Below are 26,009 nucleotides of genomic sequence, written 5' to 3' on the forward strand. Positions count from 1 at the left end.
TATATGCACACGAGGAGCGGTAGGGTAGCCAAGTGGTTAAAGCTTTCGCTCGTCACGCCGAAGACCTGGGCTCGAATCCCCACATGGATGCAATGTGTAAAGCCCATTTCCGGTGTCCCCGGCCTTGATATGGCTGGAATATTGCTAAAAGCGGCGTAAAACTAAACTCACTCACTCACTCACACTCACATTCACATTCACACTCACACTCACACGCACACGCACACGCACACGCACATACACATATACTTGGTTGCATTTCTGTACTTGAAACATCAGTTCCATCATTGATTTAGGGTTGCCTAAAGGTTAAAGCGAAGACCCGGGTTCGCTTGCCAACATGGGTACAATGTGTTAAGCCGTATATGGTATCCCCGTCGTGACACTGCAGGAGTATTAATAAAAGCGACGATTGATAAAATAGTGAAGACACTAAAATATCTTTTAATCATAATAAACTTGATAAGTAATGTTTAATTTACATAATTTTGTAATTTTAGAATATGGATCAGGTGGTCAGGCTCGCTGACTTGTTTGACACATTTCATTAGATTGTATCAATAAACATCAGTTGAGACCTACCGGAAACGATCAAGATGACCGTGCTCGGACCAATCAGAGTAGAGAAGAGCAACGCCCCCTGGTAGGCGACGAATAGCAGTGACACGCGATGGTTGAACAGCCGAATGATCTGCCACTGTTTGATCAGCAGCATCAGGTTGGCAATGGTGGAGGCGATCCAACGTCGACGCTGTTTGTAGAACTCCTCAAAGTCACTAGGACAGTGCGTGGAGTTCTCTGAAGCTGCGCAGTACTCAATTCTCCAGCCACTCTGAACCTAAAATAGAGACGTCTTGTATGAGCGAGTCAGTTTCTACGCTTTAACATGAATTGAACAATGACAAGGTGGTTTTTTTTGCAAATATGTAGATCGAGCTGACTATAACACATGTAAATGTTAAACATTATTTAATGGGTGTTGTTGGCTGAAACAAAAGCATTTATCATTGTTTTGCAGTTCGAGGTTTATTATTTGTTGTCTAGGAGGTTGAAAAGAATTATTTGGACTAAAAATACATTTAGGTAAATAAATTTAACTTCAAATTTGTTTCATATGCGGAGGTATTTTTGTGTTTACGACTTGTTTCTTGTGGCCCTCCCACAACTAAATCTGTTTTGGTTGGTTGGTTGGCTGGTTGATTTTGGCTTGTCTGGCAAGTACATGTATGGATGGCAGGATACGCATACCAGGGATGTATGATGCGTGTGTGCGCACCACACTTGGCAGTGCTTCCCAGTTAGGACATTTCAAGAGACTTTTTGTTTGTTGTTTAACGCCTCACTCATTCTGTTCCACCTATATGGCGTCTTGTCAAATAATGGAGTGGTCAACAGTGATCGATCTACACAATTGGGATACGATGACATGTGCCAACCAAGTCAGCGAGCCTGACCATCCGATCCCCTTAGTTGCCTCTTTCGACAAGCATGGATTGCTGCAGACCTGGGCCCCGTTTCACAAAGCTCTCTTAGCGCTACGATCATCGTAAGTTAGTGTTACAGTATAGGAGGTCGGAATGCTACGAGGGAAGTTACGAGATATTAGGCTTACCAGAGCTTTGTGAAACGCGGCCCAGTATAACCCGGATCTCCACGGGTATCTCTTTTAGCATCCCCAAACTGACGATTGTATTCAAATTCAACTTTACCCATAACGACTGGTTTGTCTTAACAAGCGACTTGTCAATGACGATGATTGCACGGTTATCAACCTGGGTGATATAGGACTCAATTTTCCTCACCAAGGATTTAAACTTTAAGTCAGTAAGATGTTTCGTACAAGGCCTAGGTATATGTACAACACATGCTCACCATGAGTGTACACAGCCAGCGATCCTCTCCCATGTCTTTAATAAGGAAATCAAACGCATGTTCCACATTGGTGGAGTATACTGTGAGGATCTCCTTGAGGGCGACACAGCGGTACACACTGAAACATCCCGGAGCACACAGCACCGACCCCAGAACATGTTCTGCTGCCTAGAAATATAGAGGGACCAAAATGGATAACTACAATAGATCTAAGAAACCACTGGAAGTTCAGTGTGTTTCAACAGAATGGTCAGTTCAAGCAAACATATAACGATTATCAATGAATTTGAGGTATGAACTTATTATGTCTGTAACGTTCTGTTCCAGGCAAGTATTTTGAGGTCAGTATGACTGTGACCTTCTCATCAAAGCAAGCCACCATAAAACGAAGGTCATGTGTTATGTTTAATGAAGTTATTTTGCATGCAATCTTTTGCTTTGAAGCATATATTTTGGATGTTATTGCTCTTCACACAGAACGACAGTCATGTGTTTTAAAAGTAATCTGATTTCGATTTCACTTCATATTCCTGATTGGATGTCAGCTTGTATTCCACTATTATAAACGTAAGAATTAAACAGGTACAAACCTTCTGGAACCAGTGTCCTATTGCGTACTCGAACACTTGATACCATACAAGAGGTCCACTTCCCATAGGGTGGGTGCGTGCGCATACTGCACCAACGGAGCGATCACGTGTCATGAGATCCAGAAGCGCCTCCACCGATTCCGGCGTGAACTTGACGTCAGCGTCAGTTGTAAGAATGTAGCAGTCTTCATCATTCGCTGGTGACATAAACCAAACTTCTAGCTGAAATGGTTTCTCAATAGTTTCCATCGATCATGGGATTCATTCTACTATTGTATTCCTACGTACAGTGATGTCCACTTAGAAGTTACTTGTATTAAGTATAAGGGACATAACCCTTACCTTTCCATATCTATAAGAAATTTGTGCTAAAAGCCGAGATTCCACGATTAACAAAAGGTATGAGTATCAAATACCATAACGGATACCTTAACGTCGGTACCAGAAATACGATATCGGTCCCAAAACCTTATCTGAGTAAATACAAACGTTATTCATAGAACATTGTAAACCAAACTTCACTGTGTTCTTTAATCTGATTGGATGAAAAATATGATTGCATGGTATTCGATTCCCGGAAATTGCAAGACCATTCGCTGCGTATTAATACGTACAAACATCGCATACACCATTGTATTGTTACGTTGTCAGCAGTGGTGACGTCATCAAATCATATTGTGACGTAAAGTCCGAATGACGTCACAAATTAGCTGTTCCAGATGCTACCATGGGAGACAGCCGAAACGATCGGCTGACATTTCACTGCTGTACCCGTACTCGATGTCAATGAGTGCAAACACAAAAACGTGTGTCGACCTTTTGGTTTACTTTTGTGCTTACAATGTCGATAAACATCATGTGTTGGCCAATGTCCGGGTGTTATTGAGTATTTGAAGCACGGGAACATTTCATTTGAAAGCGTCGGTTCCAAATGAATTCAAGGCCGAAACTTTCACATGTTGCATTTACATTTGTCATATGTGTTTCTGCTGAGCCCTTCTTAAATAACGGTGGTCACTTACAGGTCATCAGGAAGTCGATGACGTAGGACATGTACATGATTTGACTCCATCGCTTCTTGTTTCGAACCTGAAAGTGCAACAGTAAGTGCTGAAAATTTAAAACAATTTCAAATATTCTAAAAAAGGTGTAGATGCATTGCGTTCAACATAGATATAAATGTCAATGCAGAAGACCAAGACGTCTTGTACTGAGACTGATTCCATCTGGTGTAGAGAACAAATATTGGCAAATATCGATGACTGCACCATGATCATGCCCTGACCCCCTCTACACCCGATGTACCCGTGAAGGCCCGGGTTAGAATATTGATCTTAAGTATCCCATGCTTGTCGTAAAAGGCGACTAACGGGGTCGGGTGGTCAGGCTCGCTGACTTATTTAACGCTTGTCATCGGTTCCCAATTGTTGATAAGTGGATTGTCTCGTCCAGACTCGATTATTTACAGACCTCCTAACCCGGTAGCTGAGCGGGTTAGGCGGCTGACTTTGTGTGCTGGCGATTAGGTGCCTGACTCTGAGGGTGTGAGTTCGAATCGCAGATGGGGCTCAACTCAAAAAGTACTAGAATTTGTACTTTAATGATAAAGTGTAATCCCAAATATTACATATGTTAGAAGTAATAATACTAAACAATTCCTCTAAATACTGACCGCGCTGACGAAGTTTAACCGTACAAATGCTATGATTACACAATGCCATTTTAGAAAGTGGCCAAATGTAACATATGTTATATTTGGGATAACGCTTTTTTAGTAAAGTAGGAAATCCAATACTTTTAGGGGGTTGAGTCTCATGCGGGATTCGAACCAGCCGAATCTGTACTTTACTAAGAAAGAGTAGAAACTGGGGATTTTACGTATATAGGCAATAATGGAACAAGCCTAATAGATTACATTATCTCATCATCGATATTATTTGACTTTATTGTTGCTTTTAGCATACACTCTCGTATCGAGTCAGATCATTTACCAATAACACTATCAGTAAAGACAGATCATGTTAGATATTCTGACGGGTGTGACACACATCCAAATAATGCTTATAGGTTCTTCTGGGAAAACGATAAAGCTGAACAATTTAGAGAGAATCTGTTTTCGGATCATGTTCAATCATTACTTGATAAATCAGTTGATAATACATTCACAAACATTTATGACAGCATTAAATATGTCACTAATGCTCTCTGTTTAGCTGCGGAAAATATGAAAAGAAAATTTGGTACATCAAAGAAACTATCAAACAAATGGTATGATAGTGCATGTGAGAAACTTAAAACTAAACGTTGTAAGCTATTAAATAAGTTTAGAAAATCGAAAGATAAGAGGTCATTTGAAGAATATTGTCAGATAAGAAATGAATATAATGTAGTATGTAAACAAAAGCGACTTGATTACTTTAAAGAAAAGCGGTTAGACATAGAAAATAGCATATGGGAGTCAGAAATGTTTTGGCTTAAACTGAAAACTTTGAACACTTCTATCGTAGCAAAAAAACAATATTAGTAAGAATGAGTGGCATCAACATTTTAGAAATCTTCTCAACTTAGAAACGGATAATAATACTGATAACTTTGTTGACGACGCAAATCCATCAACGTCTCCTGACCCTAATTTTGCGCTAACAGAGGATATGCTGGACTCTCCTATTAGTAGGGACGAGATTCTGGACAGTATTAAATGCTTAAAACCCGATAAATCACCAGGTATTGATGACGTAATACCCGAGTTAATTAAGAATTCGGTAGATATTTTAGCACCATATTTAGAATTATCATCCAATATAATATTAGAAAATGGTAGTTTTCCAATTTGTTGGACAATCGGCATTATTGTCCCGCTCCATAAACAAGGAAGTATCGATAACCCAAATAACTAAAGAGGCATTACTCCTTTGAGTATTTTTAGTAAGGTTTTCACTTCTATCATTAACAGAAGATTAGTAACTTGGGGAGAGACATTGAATAAAATAAATGAATCTCAGGCAGGTTTTAGACATGGATATACGACTACTGACAATATGTTTATATTACAAAGTATTATACAGAGATACCTCAACATCAAAGGTGGTAAACTCTATACACGTTTCGTTGGTTTCGAAAACGCATTTGATTCAGTTGATAGACAAAAGCTATGGTCTATTTTTAATACCCATGGTCTAAGTCCTTAAATGAAAAAAAAGATTCATAATATATATGAAAATGTTAAAGCTTTCGTTAAGAATAACAATGAATTCTCAGATTCGTTTGAACTACAAATCGGGGTAAGACTAGGCTGCACACTTAGCCCATTTTTATTCTCATTTTTCATAAATGAATTAGCAACCAAAAATGAAAACAATTGTGAGTATGGAATACAGTTACACCTTGACCTAGTACATATTTTTCTTCTGCTTTTTGCAGACGATATGGTGCTATTCTCAGGCACTGTTGCAGGTTTACAAAGACTTATACAAGAACTTGAGAATTATTGTGACCAGTACAAATTAGCTGTAAATAGAAATAAAACTAAAGTAATAGTTTTTAAAAAAGGGGGACGTTTATCAAAAGACGAGAAATGGTTGTATAAAGGTAAAGAATTAGAATGCACAAGTTCCTACAAATATTTGGGAATGTTCTTTAGTAATTGTTTATCTTGGACAACACATGTTAATTGTTTGCAAGCACAAAAGGTCATGATAGGTATCTTTAAACAATTAAATGTACTTGGTGACATAAATATAAGTTCATACTTTAAAATATTTGATGCCATAATTAAGCCAATTTTATTGTATGGAGCCGAAATATGGGGTTTGAATTATTACAGTGATATTGAAAGAGTTAAATTGAAAGCATGTAAAAGATTTCTTGGTGTTAAATCCAATACGATGAATACAATGGTGTATGGAGAATGTGGTAAATACCCGATGCACTTATTTACAAATATCAGAGTTATAAAATACTGGTTAAAATTACTGAAGATGCCTTCTTACGGGCTACCAAAGAAATGTTACAATATGATGATGCTATTCGATAAAAATGGACACACAAATTGGGTTTCTGCTGTTAGACATTTTCTATTCTCTAAAGGGTTTGGTTTTGTATGGAACGATCAGTATGTTGATTCTGAGGGTAAGTTTATTCTAGAACTAACACAAAGATTAAAAGATATCTATTTGCAAGAATGGTTTGAAAAGATATCACTTTCCAGTAAATGTCTGTATTATAAGATGTTTAAATGTACTTTAAACTCCGAAACTTATCTTTCATGTCTAAACGTAAAAAAGTATAGGATAGCGTTAAGCAGACTGAGATGTTCTTCACCATGATTTATCTATCGAAAGTGGAAGATTTAAAAATGTCAAAATAGAAAATAGAACTTGCAAAGTATGTGATCTTAACCAAATAGAATATGAATATCATTTTCTTTTAATTTGCCCTGCTTATAATTCCATTAGAAAGTTGTATATTAAGAAATATTATTGTGCCCATCCAAACCTTTATAAATTCTCAGCATTGTTGAATAACAAAACCCATACTATACTTCAAAACTTGTCCATGTTTGTTTACTATGCCATGTTGTTTAGGACAGAACATATCTCAGAACACAATGTAACCTAAAGTTGATTATTTTCCCTTCTTCATGTATATTATCCGTGTGTGTAAATATTGATTTATAAATGTATTGTACTACAGGCCTGTGGCCTTTCAGTACCGGAAATAAATATATGAATGACGAGTAATCCTAAATATAACATATTTTACGTACAAATGTTCACTAATGCGAATCCTTACTTATGCCTCTTCAGTCATTACACCATCTTTATACAATTCCACCTGTGCCATTATAAGAAGGAATATTACCGTATACCGGGAAATTTTCAAGGTACTACAATTTTGAGGTTTGAGACCCCTAGAGCTTTCAAGGTGATTTACATTTCGAGGTTTGGGGAGCTAAAATATATAAAAATAGAGAGAGAGGTGTTTCTGTGTAGGTACTAGTCCCCTTATGGTATGAACACCTCCTCACACTTATGTGTGTGTGCCTCAATCCTTATTCCGTTCATAACTTGTTTGATAACGGTGCTGGAACCTACACCGAAACGTCGCTCTGGCTTTAATGTTGAAATTGTCCATCCACATATTGTTATCAGAGAACGTTTGTCACAACACATGTGAGTGAATTGGCCCTACTTTAGCTATATCATGGCACCAAAATGGTCGTGTCACATTTTACACCAAGAACGTTGTATTAAACAAAGGTCTGAGTTTTCACTAGTCCACGGCTCAGATTCATGTGATATCAATTCGCTGACCTTCAGCCCATCCTTTAGATGTATGTTAAACGTCATTGGTCTGACATTTGAAGACGATTGTGGCAGGTTCCAGCTCAACTTCATCCCATATGGCGTCTCCACCTTCGTGCAGTTGTCCGTCAGGATACCTGAAGGTATGGAGGTGTGCGATTACAAAGAAAACAAAAGACCCTACTCACTCACTCACTCACTGTAAATGCATTAATGGGGAATAAAACAAGAATACACTGTATACTAAGTATTACAGTAACATCGTAGCAAGATTGATCTTCAGCAATTCATGCTTGTCGGAAAAGGCGATTAAGGGGTCGGGTTATCAACCTCGGTACTGCAGGTGACCGTATCCAAACTGTGCAGGTCGATGCTCGTGCTATCAATCACTGGATTGTCTGGTTTTGACGTGATTATTTACAGACAGCGAACAAAATTGGTTCTGGCTGCAAATTTATTTGATTTTGTGTTAGTGATCAGTTCATCGGTCTCAGATGAAATCAAATGGACCGTAGTCGTGAAACCAGAATTCTCTAAACAAAGTAATTGTCCCAAGTTCATTAATACAACAAGCGCAATACTTACATTAGCACTAAATACTGTGAAATTAGTGAAGTTAGATCGTAATAAATGTATGCTAATGGAGTAATAACGCCCGTGATATACACACAACAAATTGTACAGTACACGAACCTAGTGTTTCCTTGAGCAATGTCAGGAGTTGTAAGGCAAACTCAGAGATATTTTTGTTCCGAATTCCGCCGTCGAAGATCACGTGAGACTCGAAGAACTTCTCGTTATCAGTTCGCGCCAAGTTTATTTTATTGATGGACTGTAGAAGTTGGCGCATCTCCACTTCATTCTGGAAAGGTAGGGGAAAATTGCAACTACAGAATGGAAACCGACAACGAGAACAGTTGTAGATATGTGTGAGTGAGTTAAACAACATACAAACAAAACGATTGTTGGGACATATGTTGTCTTTATTCTGTTTAGAGTCTGTTTTTCCTATGCCGTCATTAACATTACGGTAAAATAATCACTCAAGTGGCAGCGGTCTGTAAATGATCGAATCTGGAACAGAAGATTTAGTGATCAACAACTTGAGCATCCATCAATTTTGATACGGTGGCCTCAATGATTAAATACAATCATTAAAGAACAATTGAGTTGAAATAATTTCACCGACCGTAAAAGGAAACAGTACCGTGTACCAGTGTGACTAATGCCTGTGAAGGGATGCGTCCCTAATGTTTGTGGTTCAAACTCCTGAATCGTTCTGAACTTGTCTTCTGAAGGATTTCACCGAAAAGGTTAACATCTAACGCCTCTTTTACTTCAAGCTCGCTTAACACCGGTATCTTCTACTAATACAATATGTAACCCATTGACTCACATAGCAACCCATGCTTGTCATAAGAGGCGATTATAGGGATCGAGTGGCCAGGCTCGCTGACTTGGTTAACACATATCATCGTATCCCAACTGAGTAGATCGATTTGCGTAGGTTCAGGCTCGACCATTTACAGACTGCATGAAGTCAAATAGGTGGAATATTGCTTAGTTCGGCGATAAACAACAAAACACCCAACCAACCAGTCATGTTGTTGATCACTGAATTGTCTGGTCCAGACTAGATTGTTTACAGACCGCATGAAGTCAAATTAGTTCGGCGATAAACATCGGAACACCCAACCAACCAGTCATGTTGTTGATCACTGGATTGTCTGGTCCAGACTCGATTGTTTACAGACTGCTGTCTTGTAGCTGGAATGTAGCTGAGTGCGGCATAATACAACAAACAAAACAAACATTTATCTACAAACATCAACGATAAATTCACAACGCATCTACCTCTCTGTACATGGTGGTACATATGTACACTCGACTCCTCGAGTCGGTTGGACGACACGCAGGTCCTAGTGGGTCACGTGATCCTGTCTGCTTGTTGAGGATCAACCACTGCTCCAGCAGAACTCCATTGTAGGATGGCAGCCAGAATATCTGAAAATGTTAATTCGATAAATAGAAATATGTGTGCTCGATCTGAAAACAATATCATTTCAGCCGCGATGGCAGAGTGGGTTCGATTGCTGACTTTGTGTGCTGGCGATTAGGCGCCTGACTCTACGAGTATGGATTCGAATCCCGGATGGGGCTAGAATTTGTACTTAATTTAGAAAGTGCAATCCCAAATATATATAACATATGTAACAATATCGTTCCAATGTTTATGACATTGTACATGTTTCACTTTCTGTCAAACTATTATCTCAGTTTAAGGCATAAACGCAAATGTAAAATGGATTATTTTGACTATTTTGAACAGAAAGTGTAGAGCGGGTGTACTTTGAGACGAGAACTGATGCTTGCAACTTGCATGAGACAACAACCACATCGTTGCCCTTTAAGAGGAAAGAATGGGTAAAATAAAAATGACCTGTTCGCCAACGTCTTAAAACAACATCATTTCACAATGTGCACTGATATGGTTAACACTTATGATCGGGTGTATCTTATGTATCCGGTTTAGTTTTAACGTGATCGGTTGGTCAAGCTGGCTGACTGGGCTGACACATGTCATCGTATCCCAAATGAGTGGAACGCTGCTCATGATGTTGATCACTGGGTGGTCCAGTCTCAATTATGTACAGACCGCCGTCACATAGTTCGAATATGTCTTGGTGCCGCGTTTAAACACAAACAAACTAAACAGAACATGTCTACTCAAAATAATTAACATACTGATATCCTTCTTCTTTGAGTGGCATTTTAGAAGTTGGGACGTACAATATTGAACAAACCGTATGGATAACAACTTCCCTTGTTTGCTGAGTGCGAATTGTCGATACAGAAACTGTTTATTATGGTAGAAGGGTCTGTAGCGAAACGTCGCACTCACGAAATATGAGTGCCCATGTCATACTATGTAAACATAGTATGATATTGGCACGAATATAATGCTCTATTTATTACCGAAGTCGTCAAATTGAGGAAAATAAACCCAAATCTACTTTCAAACATAGGCTGGCTACCGGTTGTCGCCGCATGTAGAATGCAACGTCATGGATGAAACACGACGTCACAGATTTGTCCATGACGTCACGTCACCATGACAAAGTGATATTTTGCCCTAGGTCATCGTATGAAATATGAACCCCGCTATGTTCACCCTCGTGGGTAATAAAACAAGTTCTTATTCATAGGTTTGTTCAACACCATATTATCATTATTATCTTCTTTAACACAATACTTACCGACGATTCGCTCTGTAGGGCACTGGACTTACTTCTGAAAATCGGCAATGTTGCACCCAGGAGATGAGCTAGGACAAAACACACTATGGACGAAACAACAGCCCACAGATGCCCATTCGCGGCCACACACATCCCCGGGGAGTAGGCAAACACAACAATACACCAGTCTTTCTCCAACATCAAAACTAGGAGGATAGGCCCAGTAAAACACATGGGGAGAGCAAAAGCCCATTTTTTGGCTAGCAATTTGGCATGCAAAGATTGAAAGAGCATACCCTCCCAAATGTTGTGAGCAAGTTTACCAAGAAATAGTGGAAACTGTCAGAATCTTCTTCAAGGTTCCATGACTGAGGGAAGGCATTGGTCAGGTTTCTGCATGTCACCTTGCTATTAAAGCTACAATCAACATAGAACAACAAGTAGCTGAAAAGCACCACACCCACGACTTTCACGAAGTTGGATATGACAGCCATCTTCCACTTTGTACTAAGGACATTAGAGACATTCGGCTTCGGGTCACGGGTTCCTTCAACATTCGGATCCTCAATTGGGCTCGGGGTTGTCGGAGTACTGCTGGACTGGGAATTTCTTTCACACGTATCGTAAGCAGTACTAGCAGTAGCCCAGTGGCTTCCAAAGTCGATGACGGTGTCGTCTACTTCACTTTCCTGTCTGTGTTTAACGGTCAGTTCTTGTAGTTGAGGAACCCAGGCTACAGTGACACAGACGAGGGCAACTGGCACATGCCATACTTCACCAGTCTTTTGTTGTAAAACAAGGTAAACAACTAACGCAACACCAGCAACCTGAAGCACAGATGCCACCGCGGAGGTCAACATCAGCAGCTTACCCCCTTTACGGTCTGTTCTCTGCTTGATGTTAAACACTGTGGTGACTATGAATGGCACGACAAACACTGTGTTCATGAGGAGTATCACCACAAACCCGTCAAAGTTGATCAAAATCTTCAAAGCAAACAAACACACTCCAAATGATTCCAGCACAGCAACTATAACTCCCTGAAAGAAGAAATAAATACAGATACACAGCACGTTCCGATACTCCAAACCTGTTGGTGTTCAGTTGTAGAAAGAAATTGTTTGTACCTGCTATATATCAGCAAGTGTCCGTTTATGTCGATTTAATATTGCAACGTCAAAGGCATTTACTATTTGTATATGCCAACTGTCATAGTGAGTGAGTTTAGTTTTACGCCGCACTTAGCAATATTCCAGCTATATGGCGGCGGTCTGTAAATAATCGAGTCTGTACCAGACAATCCAGTGATCAACAGCATGAGCATCGATCTGCGCAATTGGGAACCGATGGCATGTGTCAACCAACTTACCGAGCCTGGCCACCCGATCCCGTTAGTCGCCTCTTCCGACAAGTGTAGAATTATGACATTTATTCACGGTAACCGATTAGTTGAAGCATTCACACGTCACAAAGAAGACCCTTGTTCGATTCCTCACATGGAACAGCCCATTTCTTGTGTCCCCCCGCGCTCTTGTTGTGGCTCACTTTTAGCAGGCGCTGATTGAAGTGGAACATTTCTGACTGAATCACTCTTTATTAATGATGACGTGTTCTAATACTCACTGTTATCACAGCCGTTCTGTTTGGCCACAGCATGTCCTTCCGACACGATGCCAGGAACGCAGCTCTGAGAAAGTTGATACAGTATGGCACCAGCATTATAAGAGATATCATCACAAAAATATGGCTGTTTCTTTTAATTGTTTTTTGGGCGGTACTAGTTGTGTTCATATTAGCTGCTAGACCGATGACTGACCACTTGCTAGCTCCGACACACCCCAGCACACCTAGTCCCAGGAGAATTGTACATATCCACTTAGCGATGGGCACCAGTATTGTTGGTCTGCTAGACGCAAGCATCTTTGCATCAAGCTTCTCGTCCACTTTCCATTTCTTGTTCACGGTCAAGTCAATGTTAACGTCATTTGCAGCGTCCGGTACTGACGTCTCTGAAGCAACAGAACCGACGGAGCCTCCATGCTGACTCGGGTAACTAGAGGATGTATCTCCTTGTGGTCGGGAGAAGACGTCGTCCTTGTCATCATCTCCAGGATCATCTTGCATCCGCTGTGTGGCGCCATCCTCATCTTGCATTGTACCCATGGTAGACTCGTGTCTGTAACGGTCTTCATCAAAGCCTTTCTTGTCCATTCTGCTGACCTTCGGATTTAGTTCTGCTTTCTTGTTTTGGTGGTGAAGTTTTCATCCTGAAGAAAGGAATACAGTATTGTTTATCTGCACATACTGTAACCTATATTCAACGATTAACATTGTCTTTTTCTATATTTGGTTGTTAAATGCTACAAGTGTAACCTATATTCCGCGATTAACATTGGTTTTTTCTATATTTAGTTGTTAAATGCTACAAGTGTAACCTATATTCCACGATTAACATTGTTTTTTTTCTATATTTGGTTGTTAAATGCTACAAGTGTAACCTATGTTCCACGATTAAAATTGGTTGTTTATCTATATTTGGTTGTTAAATGCTACAAATGTAACCTATATTCCACGATTAACATTGGTTTTTTTCTACATTTGGTTGTTAAATGCTACAAGTGTAACTTATATTCCACGATTAAAATTGGTTGTTTATCTATATTTGGTTGTTAAATGCTACAACTGTAACCTATATTCCACGATTAACATTGTTTGTTTCTATATTTGGTTGTTAAATGCTACAAATGTAACCTATATTCCACGATTAACATTGTTTGTTTCTATATTTGGTTGTTAAATGCTACAAATGTAACCTATATTCCACGATTAACATTGGTTTTTTTCTACATTTGGTTGTTAAATGCTACAAGTGTAACTTATATTCCACGATTGAAATTGGTTGTTTATCTATATTTGGTTGTTAAATGCTACAAATGTAACCTATATTCCACGATTAACATTGTTTGTTTCTATATTTGGTTGTTAAATGCTACAAATGTAACCTATATTCCACGATTAACATTGTTTTTTTCTATATTTGGTTGTTAAATGCTACAAGTGTAACCTATGTTCCACGATTAAAATTGGTTGTTTATCTATATTTGGTTGTTAAATGCTACAAATGTAACCTATATTCCACGATTAACATTGTTTTTTTTCTACATTTGGTTGTTAAATGCTACAAGTGTAACTTATATTCCACGATTAAAATTGGTTGTTTATCTATATTTGGTTGTTAAATGCTACAAGTGTAACCTATATTCCACGATTAACATTGTTTGTTTCTATATTTGGTTGTTAAATGCTACAAATGTAACCTATATTCCACGATTAACATTGTTTTTTTCTATATTTGGTTGTTAAATGCTACAAGTGTAACCTATGTTCCACGATTAAAATTGGTTGTTTATCTATATTTGGTTGTTAAATGCTACAAATGTAACCTATATTCCACGATTAACATTGGTTTTTTTCTACATTTGGTTGTTAAATGCTACAAGTGTAACTTATATTCCACGATTAAATTGGGTGTTTATCTATATTTGGTTGTTAAATGCTACAAATGTAACCTATATTCCACGATTAACATTGTTTTTTTCTATATTTGGTTGTTAAATGCTACAAGTGTAACCTATATTCCACGATTAACATTGTTTGTTTCTATATTTGGTTGTTAAATGCTACAAGTGTAACCTATATTCCGCGATTAACATTGTTTTTTTCTATATTTGGTTGTTAAATGCTACAAATGTAACCTATATTCCACGATTAACATTGTTTTTTTCTATATTTGGTTGTTAAATGCTACAAGTGTAACCTATGTTCCACGATTAAAATTGGTTGTTTATCTATATTTGGTTGTTAAATGCTACAAATGTAACCTATATTCCACGATTAACATTGGTTTTTTTCTACATTTGGTTGTTAAATGCTACAAGTGTAACTTATATTCCACGATTAAAATTGGTTGTTTATCTATATTTGGTTGTTATATGCTACAAATGTAACCTATATTCCACGATTAACATTGTTTTTTTCTATATTTGGTTGTTAAATGCTACAAGTGTAACCTATATTCCACGATTAACATTGTTTGTTTCTATATTTGGTTGTTAAATGCTACAAATGTAACCTATATTCAACGATTAACATTGTTTTTTTCTATATTTGGTTGTTAAATGCTACAAGTGTAACCTATGTTCCACGATTAAAATTGGTTGTTTATCTATATTTGGTTGTTAAATGCTACAAATGTAACCTATATTCCACGATTAACATTGGTTTTTTTCTACATTTGGTTGTTAAATGCTACAAGTGTAACTTATATTCCACGATTAAAATTGGTTGTTTATCTATATTTGGTTGTTAAATGCTACAAATGTAACCTATATTCCACGATTAACATTGGTTTTTTTTCTATATTTGGTTGTTAAATGCTACAAGTGTAACCTATATTCCACGATTAACATTGTTTGTTTCTATATTTGGTTGTTAAATGCTACAAATGTAACCTATATTCAACGATTAACATTGTTTTTTTTCTATATTTGGTTGTTAAATGCTACAAGTGTAACCTATGTTCCACGATTAAAATTGGTTGTTTATCTATATTTGGTTGTTAAATGCTACAAATGTAACCTATATTCCACGATTAACATTGGTTTTTTTCTACATTTGGTTGTTAAATGCTACAAGTGTAACTTATATTCCACGATTAAAATTGGTTGTTTATCTATATTTGGTTGTTAAATGCTACAAATGTAACCTATATTCCACGATTAACATTGTTTTTATTCTATATTTGGTTGTTAAATGCTACAAGTGTAACCTATATTCCACGATTAACATTGTTTGTTTCTATATTTGGTTGTTAAATGCTACAAGTGTAACCTATATTCCACGATTAACATTGTTTTTCTATATTTGGTTGTTAAATGCTACAAGTGTAACCTATATTCCACGATTAACATTGTTTTGTTTCTATATTTGGTTGTTAAATGCTACAAGTGTAACCTATATTCCACGATTAAAATTGGTTGTTTATCTATATTTGGTTGTTAAATGCTACAAATGTAACCTATATTCCACGATTAACATTGTTTTTTTCTATATTTGGTTGTTAAATGCTACAAGTGTAACCTATATTCCACGATTAACATTGTTTGTTTTCTATATTTGGTTGTTAAATACTACAAGTGTAACCTATATTCCACGATTAACATTGTTTTTTTCTATATTTGGTTGTTAAATGCTACAAGTGTAACCTATATTCCACGATTAACATTGTTTTTTTCTATATTTGGTTGTTAAATGCTACAAGTGTAACCTAACTAAGAGGTTCGAATCAAAGATCAACAAAAATTATTTGAGGCTAACTTCAGCTCAATATCAATATTATCTGCTAAGCATTTGTCAACTAATACTGTTACAGATTCCAAAAGAACATAGCATCGTCCAAACATGCTGTCTTTCAGGTCGGTGTGCATACCTAGTTTGCCCAACTAGGTTTGACTTCCAACATTGGTAATGTCTGTTAAGTCCACTTATGATGTCCACCGTCCACGTTTTTCAGATCTCAGTGTATGGTCGAGCTATCACGACGCTCACAAGTGGGTTACTTATTCGGAGCACCACGCGAGCTCCAGTGTAAAACCAGAACTCACCATGGATTGCATAAAATTGTTTTAAAAAGGTGGCGAGTTTAGTATTTTTTGTATCACCTGTTTACAAATGTGCATTAGGTTTTAAAAATTTCATTATCTTGTGTAAATAGGCAGACATCTACGCAAGCTACAGCATAATACACATACGCTTCGGAAGATATTACTTCTAACTTTTTTAAACTCTGAAATATAAAATTAAGGATGAATACACGAGGCCTTTTAGAGTGAGTGGGCTACAATTTACCATCGAATCGGCATTATTTCAACGATGTAGAAAAGAGGCCTTATCGAAAGCGATCAAACGTATCATGTATTATAGTGGGGATTACACATATCACGATATGACTGAGATATTGCCAATGTGACGTTAAATATAAACTCACTCACTCACTCAGGTGACTACCATTGAGGGAATTCAGCTTGTTTTAAGATCTAACTAACGAGGTCGGGTGGTCAGGATCGCTTACTTGGTTGACAATATCATCGTATCCCATTTGCATAGATCAATGTCATGCTGTTGATCACTGGATTGTTTGGTCCAGACTCGATTATCTACAGACAGCTGCCACATAGCTGGAATACTGTTGGGTGCGGCGTAAAACTAAACTCACTCACTGAATAACTTCTCACGTCCCTTTGTTTAGCCTCCATACCTTACGTATTTGCCTTTAAAGACTTGTTCATTGTACAGCAAACCGCCTCCGTGGTGTAGTGGTTAGAGCGTCCGCCCGGAGAGCGGAAAGTCGCGGGTTCGATCCCTGACCGCGTCATACCAAAACACGTTAAAATATGGTACTTGTTGGTCCCTGCCTGGCGCTCGACATTAATGGGTACAATAAGGACTGGTCGGCTTGGAGTCAGTATAATGTGTCTGAGTAGGGTATCCATGCTTCACTGCGGCATGGTATCTCTGTAGGCTAGCACTATAAAACCAGCTTAAGTCTGGGCTAGTACAAGCAGCCACACATACACACACACACGTAGGCACATCGTCATATGAGCGAAATATTCTCAAGCACGAAGTTAAATCCAATTTCACCTCACCTCACCTCATTGTGCAGCACGGGATGATGAGGTAGCATTTAAAGGCTTGGCGCAACACGCCGAAATGCCCGAGTGCGAATCCATCTAGGGATACAATGTGTAGAGGCCATAGCGTGATGATGCAGGTATATCGCGGCTTAAAACTATACCCACTCGTTAACGAAATATCTCAATACGTCATTTCAGTCATGTAAGTCAATTACATGTGATGGCGATGCTCCGTGCAGGACCAAACAGTCCGATCACTATGACAACGACTGAGTATGAGAATGTCGCCCTTGGCCGTCATGTAATCAAGTCTTACCTGTCTCAAACAGAGCCTCACCTGTATGCTACAACCGTGTGATCAGAACGCGAGACAGAAACGATCATCTACTGTTTGACTCAATATGTCGCCTTCCGGGTGACTGATAAACGCAACTGAAACAAGTAACACGCTTAGTCACGTGGTGGAGTATTTTGAGAAACCTCGTGCATGGATACGTTAAACATTCCACCCATACTGAAATATGCAACCTGACAACACATGACGTAATGTGATTATGTGTAACCTATATTTAAATGCCCTAGAGGTTTGATTGTGGGCAAGACCAAGAGAGAATTTCATTTGAAACAGGGTCTTATACAGTCTAGTGCTGGTGTGGTTGTAGCGGTTGCGTGACAGACAATGTACCTACCTACCTCTATTGTTTGATAGTAGACATACTCGACTATTTAGCAGATAAGGTGTGTTTATGTGTTATCTTATATCATCGCTGTAAGGGAAGCTACATCGCGTATTGCTTGCTTGTTGTAACCCGAGGCAGGTGACGGGGTCCTGTGTCCTTGCTATTTATGTTCTAGTTAGTTTGCATCGTCGTCATTTTTATGTTGCTGGTGCTGTTAGTAGTAATAGTAGCAGTAGTTGTAGTAGTAGTAGTAGTAGTAGTAGTTGTTGTAGTAGTAGTAGTAGTGGTAGTAGTAGTAGTAGTTGTAGTAGTAGTAGTAGTAGTTGTAGTAGTAGTAGTGGTTGTTGTAGTAGTAGTTGTAGTAGTAATAGTAGTAGTAGTTGTAGTGGTAGTAGTTGTAGTAGTAGTTGTAGTAGTAGAAGTAGTTGTAGTAGTAGCAGTAGTAGTAGTAGTTGTAGTAGTAGTTGTAATTGTGGTAGTTGTAATGGTAGTTGTAGTTGTAGTGATATTATCAGTAGTGAGTGCATGCGTGCGAGCGAGCGAGCGAGCGTGCGTGCATGAGTGAGGTGAGTAAGTAAATGTATAAGGTGTATGTTTTAGATATTTTCAGAACAGGTGAGAGTTTGGGGAGGTGAATGAGGTTACACATTTTACAAAATTAGTTAGTAGGTCATAGCTCTTTAATTACTACATCTGCAACATTTCTTTCAATATACTCGCTTTGAAAGCGCTCTCCAGTAAACATCTTGCACAGTGTCGCAACAGTGCGGTCTCCGTGAAACGTGATAGAGACGTTCCCAAGCTAGATAAGCCTTCCCGAGCTAGAGACCAGTCCACCTGCTATCGTTTATCATGCGAGCTATCAGTTTTCCCTATCACTTCACTATTTCGTCACCATCGTCTAACGGACAGAGGGTCCGCCCACAGTGGAGGATCGGTGGTTTGATCCCATGCCACGTCATATCGCTGACATTAAGAGAAGGTAATTATTGTTACCTTACCTGGTGCTATACTATAATGCGATAAAAGACGTCCTCGTTCACCAGTTGCTAGGAAGCCTTGTCCGAGTGATATATCCGTGTTAAGTTCGGGCATGGTGTATTATTAGCCTGGCGCATTAAAAACGACAACGAAATAACCGACATTAATCAGGAATAGAATTAAAAACACACACCCACGAGTATGCACGTTGCACTGGGAGCAAAATTATTTTATGTGCGAAATTGCCGCACATTTCATCTTATCTCACAATTAACAGTTAATGACATATATTACATATAACGAAAGATACCTGTGTCCGTTGCTCACATTATGAAATATAACTTATAAGAGAAGCCAACGTTACCTGGTTTAATTCTTGGCAAATGTCCAAGACGAGAATCCGTCCGGAGAGCGGAAGGTCGCGGGTTCGATCCCCGGCCGCGTAATACCAAAAGACGTTAAATTATGGTACTTGTTGGTCCCAGCCTGGCGCTCGGCATTAATGGGTACAACAAGGCCTGGTCGGCTCGGATCTCAGTGGGCTAGAATTATAAAACCAGCTTAAGTCTGGGCTAGTACAGGCAGCCGCACATACACATACACACGCATGGACGTCGTCATATGAGCGAAATATTCTTAAGTACGACGTTAAACGCCATTTCACCTCACCTCCAAAACGAGAAATGTGAAGTAACTATGTGAAACATGAAGTAACTATGTGAAACATGAAGTAACTATGTGAAATGTGAAGTAACCATGTGAAACATGAAGTAACTAAGTGAAATGTGAAGTAACTATGTGAAACATGAAGTAACTATGTGAAATGTGTAGTAACAATGTGAAACATGAAGTAACTATGTGAAATGTGTAGTAACTATGTGAAACATGAAGTAACTATGTGAAATGTGAAGTAACTATGTGAAACATGAAGTAACTATGTGACATGTGTAGTAACTATGTGACATGTGTAGTAACTATGTGAAACAGGAAGTAACTATGTGAAATGTGTAGTAACTATGTGAAACAGGAAGATGCTCCGTCCATCCTGTAGTAATTGTGTGAATACAATTTTACGCCGCGTTCATCAATATTCAAAAGACGCCGCAGCGGGGAACCCAGAAGCGAACCCGGGCTTTCGGAGTGAGGAGCAACCACCTTAACCACTCAACGTCGGGTAAATACAGTTTGGGTATTGAAAAATGTGTCAGCCTCGTCAATACAGTCACCGGTGAAGTTGCTGTAGCAGTCGTGTGGGGCAGGTAGCCGTAGTTACTGGTGGCTTCAGGGTGGGGTAAGGCGAGAGAAATACACAATATATAACAAGTTTTATGGATAACAACGACGTTTCGATACAGATTCTTGTACCGTTGTCGCAAGAGTTTCTCGTGAGGTATAATCTACAACGGTACAAGAATCTGTATCGAAACGTCGCACTCACGAAAATAAAGAAGTTGTTATCCATAAAACTTGTTATATATTGTACGTCTCAACTTCTAAAATGCCACTCAAACAAGAGAGAAATACAGAATGTACGATGCGCTTCCCTTTTTTTTGGAAAAGTAGCGTTAAAGAAATTACCGTGTCTTTAATGTGTCAAATCTCCCCTGCATGCTAACACCCAAATGTTTTCCTAAAACGATCAATTCGTCTGACTTAACCGTGTTTAACGAACGATGTTGACAGTTCATGTGATATGAAAGTTAAACAAGCTTGTGTAAAGTTTCTTAGATTATACCTCACGAGACAACAAAACAAGTCGCCAATATACCCTTCATTTATCTGAAGACTGGCCACATATGCCCATTTTCTTATCTGGAAAGTGGAAACTGAAGCGTGCATAAATCAATTGTTAAAACGGGAGAGTAGCCAGTGAATGAAACAAATCTGTGTTTTACCTGGAGAGCCAACGATGAATCGGACATATCCATACTCGATATTGAGAGCCAACGATGAATCGGACATATCAATGCTCGATATTGAGAACCGACACTGAATCGGACATATCCATGTTCGATATTGAGAACCGAAACTGAATCGGACATATCAATGCTCGATATTGAGAACCGACACTGAATCGGACATATCCATGTTCGATATTGAGAACCGAAACTGAATCGGACATATCCATGCTCGACATTGAGAACCGACACTGAATCGGACATATCCATGCTCGACATTGAGAACCGACACTGAATCTGACATATCCATGCTCGGCATTGAGAACCGACACTGAATCGGACATATCCATGCTCGGCATTGAGGGCCAACGATGAATCTGACATATCAATGCTTTATGTTGAGAACCGACACTGAATCGGACATATCCATGCTCGACATTGAGAACCGACACTGAATCGGACATATCTATGCTTTATGTTGAGAACCGACACTGAATCGGACATATCCTTGCTCGACATTAAAAACCGACACTGACTCGTTCATGTCGATGTTTGATCTGGAGAGTCGCCATTGAATGTGACATATATCATGCTTTCCTACATCACACAGACCGCCTCCGTGGTGTAGTGGTTAGAGCCTCCGCCCGGGGAGCGGAAGGTCGCGGGTTCGATCCCCGACCGCGTCATACCAAAAGACGTTAAAATATGGTACTTGTTGGACCCTGACTGGCGCTCGGCATTAATGGGTACAACAAGGACTGGTCGGCTCGGAGTCAGTATAATGTGTCTGAGTGGGATACTCATGCTTCACTGTGGCATGGTATCTCAGTGGGCTAGCACTATAACACCAGCTTCAGTCTGGGCTAGTACAAGCAGCCGCACATACACATACACACGCATGCACATCGTCATATTAGGCGTTAAACCCTATTTCACATCGCCCACCTCACACATCACACACTGCATGAACCATATGAAGCCAGGGGAGGACAGTGTTGCAGTAGTAGGTGCCAGTAACAGTACTCGTCAACAATATCAACAATTCCTGGCCCTTCATAGTTGAAAAAAATAGAAAAAAGTCTCTCCCTGCTCTGAAATCCTGGCTTGACCACCACTGGACGCTGATTTTCCTTACCCATCCACATCATGTTAGAACACTTGTTGGGGATACCATAAAAGTAAATCCAAGTCTCGTCACCAGTGACGATGTCCATTTGGTCCAATGGTCCATTTGAAGCCTTCGTTGTTTCTGTTCAGGGGTCATCACATGAGGTACCCAACGAGCACAAATCTTCCTTAACTTCAAGTGGTCATGAAAGATTGAGTGGGTGCTGCCAAGTGATATGTCCAATGATGAACTAAATTTCACGCACAATTGCATGTGGATCTTCACCAATGTATTTCAGGACACTTGTCATTACCTCCTCGTTCATAACTGATATTGGACGTCCTGAGCGGTGTTCATCATAAAGTAAGGTCTTCCCATGATTGAATTCACTCAACCACCAAGCAACTGTCCTATATGATGGAGCTTAGTCCATACACACATTAACCAAATCTACATGGATTTTGGTCGCATCATTAGAAAACTGTGATCTCATGAAAACATAGAAGCGAAGGTTCTTACTGAACTTCATCTTTTTTAATCAGAGTTATGACATCATCACATTGTGACGTCATAACCACTTTTCATATTGGATATGACGTCACAAACGTAAGTTGATTAGATCTCATCTGAGGCTTCCCATAGATGCTAAATGTGCAGAGGTTATATTTGATATACAGAGATACAGTGTTGCCATAACTTGTTGAACAGCCCTCGTAGTTGACACTGCATCAGACATATCGTGTCACTCTCCTACCCAGAGTTCCATGCGGAAAGCCAGCATAGTACATCTGCCACAGGCCAGAAAGATGTGACGTTTCGTCACATCTTGCACCGTCCAGTCAATATTATCTACATATTCCTTAACTATTTTATTTTTGACGAGTCTGCGCATCTAATTTATCATCTTTGTTAGAATGGTTTAGTTTCACTGAGAAAATAATCCTAAAACATGTAACACTATTTCGATTTGCGTAGCGATCCTTTGTTTACATAGTTGTACGGCTCCACGTGCAGTCATCGAAGCCAACAGAGAGAAAACGATGCAGCCAGTTTGATATCTAAATATGTACTGTCATAAACATTACTGTCGCAGTTGTGGAAGAATATATATGTAACAATGTAAAACGTTGTGAAGAGGCCAGTCTCCGCTTATTATGAATATGCGCGTTTGTTTACAAACAAGAGAAAAGTCCGGTCACGTGATATGCAAATTAGCCTGTGGCAGTGATGTTATGCTAAGTCATCACTGCGCCGGAGTGTGATATCGTGTTTGGCCTTTATAGTTGCGGTGCGTCAAACATATGCGTGATATTGCCAGGGGATATGTTATCATTAGACATGGCCGTGTTTGATATGCAGAGGACAGGGTTACACATACCAGTTTCTTATCAGGAGAGTCATCAGCGGATCCGGCATGTACATGTTTGATGTAACGAGTGGTCACAGAATCATACATGTCCAGTCTTATCTGGGGAGTGTTCAAAGCATAGCCTCGACTCGAACCCACGTTTTCATTTTGCGAGCCAAGTTTACCCTCAGGGCTGCTTCAACCGTCGCGTTTTGACTTAACGACACATGTGGTGGTGGTATTGGTGGAAATTCCGATAATTACGAAGATTACAGAAACAATACCAATGATAAGGACGATCCAACATATGTTATATTTGGGATTACATTTTTACGTGATAGTACAGATTCTAGAACATATTTCTTGGTTGCGTCACATCCCTGATTCGAACCCCCACTACCAAAGTAAGACACAATGGCCAGCACTCAGAAAACGAGGATGTCCATGGTAATTGGGGTGTCATCCAGACTTAGCAAATATGTAATAATAATAAATTGGACATTTATATAGCGCTTCGTATCCAAAGATATCTCTGCTCAAGTGCGCTTAGCCATATGCTCTCGCTAATTTTCACGGGAGGCGGTGCACCGTTGATCGGTTAATAACGGATAACAATCGTGAGTGCATAAGATCTATATCAGCGTACTTACGTGGTGGTAGGCGTAACCGAGACCCTTCTATAGAAAACGTTACAGGTAAAAACAACTCACCACACATACTCCCAGGCCGACTAGTTGTAATACTTCTCCACAATTTACACGTCGGTTTAAAATCAACTGAATATCAACCCACACATACACCATTGCCCATCCCCTGTCACATGCTTGATAACACGCTTATATTCGCGGGCGTATTGATAATATATACCGTATCACAACACCTCGGGTATTATCTCTACCTTCAGAGCACAGAGCGAAATCAAATTCCGGTCGGTGTGACCCAGCTTGACTTGAGTGAGTGAGTGAGTATTGTTTTAGTTGCTTTTAGCAAAATCCCAGCAATATCACGGCGGTGGACATCAGAAATGGGTTTCACGCATTGTACCTGTGCGGAGAATGGAATAGAAGTCTTAAGAGTTGACAAGCGCAAAGACTTTACAAATAGCTGAGTAGCGTTTTTAGCAGCATTTGGCTGGATACAGGTCTGCCCACCGCCATCACTGGCCGCCGGTTAATATTTATGCTTGTTAAGTTCGGTTCTGTTCTAGGGGCGGTGGGGTAGCCTAATGGGTAAAGCGTCCGCTCGTCATGATGAAGACAGGGGTTTCATTCCTGACATGGGTACATCGATTACATGGGTTCAATTCTACACATGTATGAAACCCATTTATGGGCACCCCGCCGTGATATTGCTGAAATATTGCAATAAAACCATACTCACTCACTGAGTTCTGTTCAGGTCAGGTCAGGTCAGGTCAGGTCAGGTCAGGTCAGTTTCATTTCGCTTCGTTTCGTTTCGTTTCATTTCCGTTCGTTTCGGTTCGTTTCGTTTTTTATTGTGCAGATTTATTCCCAGTCTTGACGATTCGTTCGGTGAAAAGGGAAAATAAAAAAACAGTAATGACACAAGATATTCCGGAAAATGGAAATCATGCATCTCCTGCCCCTCCGGTAGCATCAGCAATTAAACACGTGTAACCATAGTGACGAAAGGTTAATGTACAAGGTGCAATAGGGCATGATATCATGTTTACATCCTGGTATAGAGAAGCAAAACAGACAGGTCATCGTGTCTCGTCTCGTGGAAACTACACACCGAGGTCAGTGGCTAACATTACATGTAGACAATACAAACAAGTTGATAGATCATATCATCTTCACACAAATCCCACTTGTTAATGGATCATATCACGTCCAAAAAAATCACACTTGTTAAATGATCTTGTCATTTTCGCACAAATCACACTTTGTTAAATGCATTGTATAGCGCATTGAAAACACATAATGTAATGGATCATGTCACATCATGCAGGTGCACACACAACAGACAGGTCGGTCCATCATGGATCAACTGACCTTTATATGTAAAACGCATGTCAAAGGGTCAACTCACGTGCTTACAAAACACTCTTCAAATCACGCGCCTATACAACACGCATACCAAAGAGTGAGTTCAGTTTTACTCCGCACTCGGCAATATTACAGTTTATGGCGGCGGTATGTAAATATTCGAGTCTGGACCAGACAACCCAGTGATCAACATCATGAGCATCGATCCACGCAATTGAAATACTATGACATGTGACAACCAAGTCAGCGAGCCTGATCACCCGATCCCGCCGAGCATACAGTGATACAA

The 26,009-nt window shown here is 39.4% G+C and overlaps 1 protein-coding gene across 1 annotated transcript in view; it reads right to left on the reverse strand.

Moving 5' to 3' along the window:
- The window catches only part of LOC124257841, a 47,446-nt gene extending 22,899 nt beyond the window's left edge, over positions 1-24,547 (reverse strand). The window contains 11 exon segments of the mRNA XM_046691989.1: positions 583-838; positions 1,873-2,040; positions 2,463-2,659; positions 3,485-3,551; positions 7,775-7,902; positions 8,459-8,627; positions 9,620-9,769; positions 11,023-11,328; positions 11,331-12,041; positions 12,625-13,268; positions 24,422-24,547. Coding sequence (XP_046547945.1) covers positions 583-838; positions 1,873-2,040; positions 2,463-2,659; positions 3,485-3,551; positions 7,775-7,902; positions 8,459-8,627; positions 9,620-9,769; positions 11,023-11,328; positions 11,331-12,041; positions 12,625-13,212 — 2,740 coding nt within the window. The 5' untranslated portion in view covers positions 13,213-13,268; positions 24,422-24,547.
- Between the last annotated feature and the right edge of the window lie 1,462 nt (positions 24,548-26,009).

The sequence above is a fragment of the Haliotis rubra genome, unplaced genomic scaffold (assembly GCF_003918875.1).
Source record: "Haliotis rubra isolate DU_JTF1 unplaced genomic scaffold, ASM391887v1 Scf676, whole genome shotgun sequence".
Classification (NCBI taxonomy): domain Eukaryota; kingdom Metazoa; phylum Mollusca; class Gastropoda; order Lepetellida; family Haliotidae; genus Haliotis; species Haliotis rubra.